Source organism: Cucurbita moschata, unplaced genomic scaffold, assembly GCF_002738365.1.
Source record: "Cucurbita moschata cultivar Rifu unplaced genomic scaffold, Cmos_1.0 Cmo_Scf00022, whole genome shotgun sequence".
Lineage (NCBI taxonomy): Eukaryota > Viridiplantae > Streptophyta > Magnoliopsida > Cucurbitales > Cucurbitaceae > Cucurbita > Cucurbita moschata.
In genome coordinates, this window is record NW_019268538.1 from 1,046,685 (window position 1) to 1,052,684 (window position 6,000).

General features: G+C 37.5%; 1 protein-coding gene and 1 long non-coding RNA gene across 2 annotated transcripts in view; one reads left to right on the forward strand and one right to left on the reverse strand.

The window, feature by feature from the left end:
- Nucleotides 1–850: 850 nt before the first annotated feature.
- The window catches only part of LOC111459222 (protein YIPF6 homolog), a 7,230-nt gene continuing 2,080 nt past the window's right edge, over nucleotides 851–6,000 (reverse strand). The window contains exons 2-3 of the mRNA XM_023102015.1: nucleotides 3,535–3,609; nucleotides 851–1,309 (exon numbers count right to left, since the gene is read on the reverse strand). Of these exons, the coding sequence (XP_022957783.1) occupies nucleotides 1,049–1,309; nucleotides 3,535–3,609 (336 nt within the window). The 3' untranslated portion in view covers nucleotides 851–1,048. The remainder of the gene's footprint in view (nucleotides 1,310–3,534; nucleotides 3,610–6,000) is intronic.
- Nucleotides 5,094–6,000, forward strand: part of LOC111459223 — a 9,106-nt gene continuing 8,199 nt past the window's right edge. Inside the window, exon 1 of the long non-coding RNA XR_002713259.1 lies at nucleotides 5,094–5,105. This is a non-coding gene — a long non-coding RNA (uncharacterized LOC111459223). The remainder of the gene's footprint in view (nucleotides 5,106–6,000) is intronic.

Here is a 6,000-nt window from a genome sequence, read left to right on the forward strand (position 1 = left end):
ACCACAAAATTTTCATTTATTGAACCCACCCTACCGCATCCTGAAACAACTCGAAGTATGAGTCTAGCTTGTTGATACGTTCTCGAAAAACCCCCTTGAATCCATTTGATTTATTTTTTACCAACAAAAACTCGTAGTTTTTTTCAATATTTGCGGGTTTATTACTTTTCTTTTTCCCTCATAGAGGAAATAAAGTAATGAGATGGTATCCGATATACATCTGTGTACTCAAGCTCCTTCTAACAACCTATGCATTTTGTTATCATTTCGAATTAGACGATCCATCAATCCAAAAACCACAAAATTTTCATTTACAGAACTCATCCCACCTTGAATCAAATAAATTTATTACCAAAAATAAAACCATACGCGTTAGAATGAGTTGACAAGCAAACAAATTCCAATGTCACTAACTACAAAACAACTATGGGAGTAAATAAGAGAATACAAAATCTAAATTTAGCAAGATTACAAATGGAAAGAACAGAGTTGTTCTTACTTTGGTATCATCAAAATCAATAAATGATATAAAAAAAAAAAACCAAAAAAAAAAAAGTAGATCTTTTTTTTGTATGGAAAGTTTGTAAGTGGTAAGGGGAATATTATTGTAACTTGAAAAAGAAAGTGACGAACCAAGTGGGCCAAGGAAGGATCAAAGACAGTAAATGGGGTTTGGATGTTAGTAGGAGAAATGAGGAGGAAGGAGCGTAGAGGTAGAATAATTGTGCATGTAAGAGAGAGAATATGAAGCTCTTACAACAAAGCAGAGAGGAAAATGGGAATGAGTGGAGTGGTGCATGTGTGAGAGAGAATACAATTTCATGCATGTTAGAGAGATGGAGAGTGGAAGAATAATGTGAGTGAATGAATGAACAACAAGTAGATACATGTAGCTACACAGATTTGGGTTTCCAGCAAGCAAAATTTGCTGTCACTGAATATGATGATCCATCCAGGAAGATCCGAGTTTCAAGACATCATATAAGTCAATAACAAAAACAAAAAGAGGTTAAAAGTAACATTCCTAATTTGTTGAAGCATACTGGTCTCAATCAATGGCAATGATGAGGAAACCAACTGATACATACATGAGGAACACGGGGTAGAGGGCAAGGGCTTTTCTTCTTGGGTTTACTGCTGCACTCATGAAAGGATATGCAGCCCATGAACTCCATGCCAAGGTCACACACACTACAACTATCTTCACTACTACATTGTCCTTCAACATGCAGATCAATGCTCCAATATCTAGAGGGAATAGGCAATATCCCAAGAGACTCAAGCTCTGGAAGAAAATTATATGTCCACCCTGCAGTGATCAAAGTGAAGTCTCCAGTTATTGTGGGCAAGTCAAGGTGGGTTGTTCAGTTCATCGAGTGAAAAATAAAAAATTCTTGTTGTGGGATTAGTTTATGGGGTTAGAGATATGAAGGAAATGAAAGCTCATTGAGTGACGGTTATATTCCTGGCTATGACAACAAATTCGCTGGCAGCCAGCAAATAATGATCAGTAATTTAGTGCAATAAAAGTACTATATAAGGACAACTAATTCACCCCTCTCTAGGAAACTGATGGAGCACCCGTTACCAGCTTACCAGTGTTCATTAAGGCGCAATACTCCTCCTCCACTATGACTTGAGGGTGAAGCAAAAATATATGAAGATATCAGTGAGATAAAGCACACAAGTCTCATAGAGAATTTTCTACCTTCTATCTCAATCAAGAAAATTCAATACATAGAATCCTCGTTGCTGTAAAGGAAGAAAATCAGTAAGCTTGCCTAGCCAGAGGAAAACTATTTCAATGCTTGGATCATTATTTGATAGATGTTCCTCATTTACAGTTAGAAATGGGAAAGAAGACGTTATTCTGGAAGGAAAAATGGGTGGAGCCACAATCTCTTGCATTGCTTTCCTAGAATTTTAACGGTTAAAAGAGGTGTTATTAGAAGGTGTTTGGGAGGAGAATATTGCTCATTGTAATTTTTTGTCAAGAGAAAATTTAACTAACGATGATTGTATTTATCCAATGGAAGATAGAAAATGAAAATGCTTAAACTCACCGGGGATGTTCTAGATAAAATCTTGGTTCTTTTACTTCACAAATGTAAGAAATTGTTGAATTGGCTTTAATGAAATGGAAACGCAAATTACCAATTAATCTTTTATGGACTATTGTATTATGTATCATGGAGGCTTAAACACAGCAGAAGGCACTCATAAGAACTTCTCTAATATGAGTCTTCGGTCAGGTAGGTGTGTGTAAATACGAGGTGAACCATTATTTTTTTCATTGCTCTTTCAATTGGCAACGTTGGTTTTGGTTATTACATAAATTTCAAGGGTCGTGCGTATTTGAAGAGGTGGCCAGTTAATATTTTGGCTAAGATTCAATTAAAATGTATACATAATATATATATATATATATATATATATATATATATATAAATGAAAAGTCAAGATTTCATGGGTCAATGCAACTAAGTGTTTGGCTAGGGAACATGACGACGAACTATCAAATCTTCCATCAAAAGGAACGTGAATTGGGAGAAAGCTTTGATAAAACTAAGTTTTGTAGTTCTTCTTCATGCTCCCTCTCTCATCCCTTCTCTAATTATATTCCCTTGTTACTAATTCTGATAAGGAGGCTTTTTGTGGACTTTCTTTTTGGGAAAGCACGCGGGTTGTATACAGAGAGGTTTGGTGTTGAAATGGGAGTAGATTTTTTAGTATCGATAGTTTAAGTTGGGATTCTTAAGTTTTTGTTACTGCTTCATTTGTAACCTTTCACTGTCCATGCATAATTTATTTCCTTATTCAGATTTAAAAAAGAAAAAGAAAAAGAAAAAGAAAAAAAAAAAAAGTAAACAAAGTTCAAGTGTTTTGAGTCTTTCAACAAGGAGATTATACAAAATCAATTGCAAAGACCTAAAATTGAAACTCATCGTCACTAAATAGGTCTCCCCATCATTAGACTTTAAGCCATCCAACCACCCCCTTTAATCTCATTGACATATTTCTCGAAGAGAGAGCTTTGGTTGAGAAAGTCAAACGAAGGAGATGATCCCGTATGTTAAAATGGTGCAATTACCAATATGAGCTCAGAAAGAAAATTAGCTGACACATTTGGCAACAAGGAACTAAGGCTTTTTGGTAGAGCTATAGGACATCTTTTACCGTACTGCCAAAGAGAACTGACCTAGAGATCTATGAAGTTCAGTTTTATAAATAGAAAAAATATATCATAGTAGGCTCTCGTAAAGAGGTCATTCCAATTTTCTGTAAAAGTGGGTTTTGATCAATTTCAATTTTTCTCAAGCAAACACAGTTGCTTCAGCAATCGTGTTTACTAAAAACCAGATAACACTAGATCCAACATGTACACTCCTAAATCCTAACAATGAACACTCGCAAGAAGGCAGCAACGTACAAAATTGTACGAGTATAAAGTGAAAGATGATTAAAACATGTCCTTGAATAGGTTGGGAGAGTGGAAAGGGAGCAGGGAGAAGAGTGAAAGAGAGATTTAGTTACCAGGAGAAGCACATTCAAGGTCAGAATCACTGCACCGGCAGCAAGAAGTGCAAATGCAACAGCAAACACCTCAGACTGAGAAGAAATCAATGAATACCATTAGTAGGATACCCACAAAATTTTAGAAAACCTCTATTTTTATCAGTGATAATTCAACAAAAGTAGAAATTAAGAATGAGAATAAAGGGCAAATGACAGGTTGGAAAAACATCAAATAGATATATAGAGAATGGTTAAAAATGTTTCAAATGTAATGGTAAGGAGGTGGTTGTGGAATTTAAGGAAACAACAAGGTTATAAACATATTTTATCATACATCTGCATTATGTTTATTTCCTATAAAATAATAATAATAAATAAATATACCTGCATTCACATCATAAATAAGGACAACTTATAAGTTTTTTCAAATACATACATACATATGGTTTAGGATATTTAGCCAAATCTGCGATCAAACTTGATCTTTAAATAGAACTATAGAAGGATATGACCATTCTAAGTCATCTGACGTCGTAAAATGCAAGGACCAATGCAATTGAGACAATTTGTAGACATCCAAATCTACTTCAATGCTATCTAAATTCCATTCTCAAAGACATTTGCTTTTCCCTGTTCCAGCAGAAAGTGGGATTGGGAGGGAAGTTTAATAGTTTGATCCAACATTGCTAGGCGTCACAGTCGTTTTCAACCGTGCGGCGTCGTGATCTTGACATACTCGTGACCAACATTAAGGAGAACTCAAGCCCCATATATATTTTTCGCCTGGCTTTGTGGTTTTGTCGGACCTTAGGCAAGGTTTGTCTTCGCCAACCGAAAATCGCTTGTGCGGGAATCTAAGCTTGTTTGACCACACGCTGCCTGCGCGTGCATGTTCAATCTTCTACGACACAACCGACTTGCCTCTACATCTAGCCAAGTCATTCGGCTCAACCTAGCCTCTACTCAGGCCAAGGTCTCCCAATGCAACATCGCATCTCATCTTGTCCTCTTGGTTCCCAATCGACATGGCCCATATGTCTTGACGTCATCCCAAGTCTCGGGTGTTGTTGGCCATTGCAACTCACTCGGTCATGCCATCGAGAATGGGCTCACGTATCGCTTATCTCATCGGACATCCTGAACATCCATCCATCTTGGTTCTATCTAGGCATTGGCCCTCCCTTGCCTATGCTTGTCATTTATAGATACCGTACCAGATAGCAGGTGCATAATCCAAACTTCAACATGCGGGCTAAGGCGCAATACCGGCACACTCGTGCCGCCCGGTATTGTCCTTGAAAAATCCATTTCAAAGGAAGTTGCCCGAGACACTTGTCTCAGAACGCTTACCCTCACTGTGACACACGCATGTGTCACAAGATAGCTTGTTTAGGCCTCGACACCATGTCCCCCCCTATAGTACATTTTGATGCATTTTCAATACTCCTCGGGTAGACGTCATTTTGGCGAACGATCATGCGATGTCGTGGAGCGTCTGTTTGACGAGCGTTCATATTTCATATGGACGGAATTAAACTTCATAACCATATACCCAAATTACTTCCGGAACCCCAACTTTTGAGGTTAAGGTCCGGGCCATACCCGACCCTTCAACAAGCCTATCTTTGACATTCTTGTTTACTCGTTGCCCTTATCTTGCTTTTGCCTCGACTTCTCTTCAATGTCCACTCTGTATGGTATGTTAGATTATGCACCGTCTTCCTCGGTCGAATTATGGCACTCGTCTATGCCCTCGTGTGGCCGGATTGAGGGTCGCCACTTCTCTTGTCACAACATGAGGGTCACAACCTACTCTCTCCATAGTTAGGCTTAGGTAGGGTAAAGAAAAAGAAAGAAGGGTCTCATAATTTTGCCAACATATACATAAACACAAGAAAAATCAATGATAAGAACAAAACAATACAAGAGAGGTGTGTGAGACAAGAAACTCCATCCAACAAGAAGGTATTCCGGAGGAAGCATGGTTACTAAAAGAATTTGTCCAGAGTGCACCATCTACAGACGAACAAAAAAAAACTCTATTTGCATTGATAAGAGTCTCTATGAAACTCCTCAATTCTTCTGTACCTTTCTCTCAAAACACACATCATAAATTTTTCCAAAATATTTTCTTATTCACTTTGAGGATCACCCGCAACAAAATCTGCTGCAAGTATGATCGACACCAACCAGCCACACGAATACAGTTGAAGAGCATCCAAGCTCTTTAAGGAAAATAACAAAGAAGTGGTTTCCAGCACTCTTTCTACATAAGCCACACTAGCTAAGATTGATTGAACTCCTCAGATATCTCCGTTATATCCTTCTCATACATAGGTTTGCCCAGGTATAATCACAAGAATAATTGCAATTCATGCAGTCTTAAACTTCCACATCTTGAAGAAAATTTCTCTTTGGACCCTAAACTAATTTGCAGCTAGAAAAACATATTCCTTTTTTTTTTTTTTTTTTTTTTTTTGATAA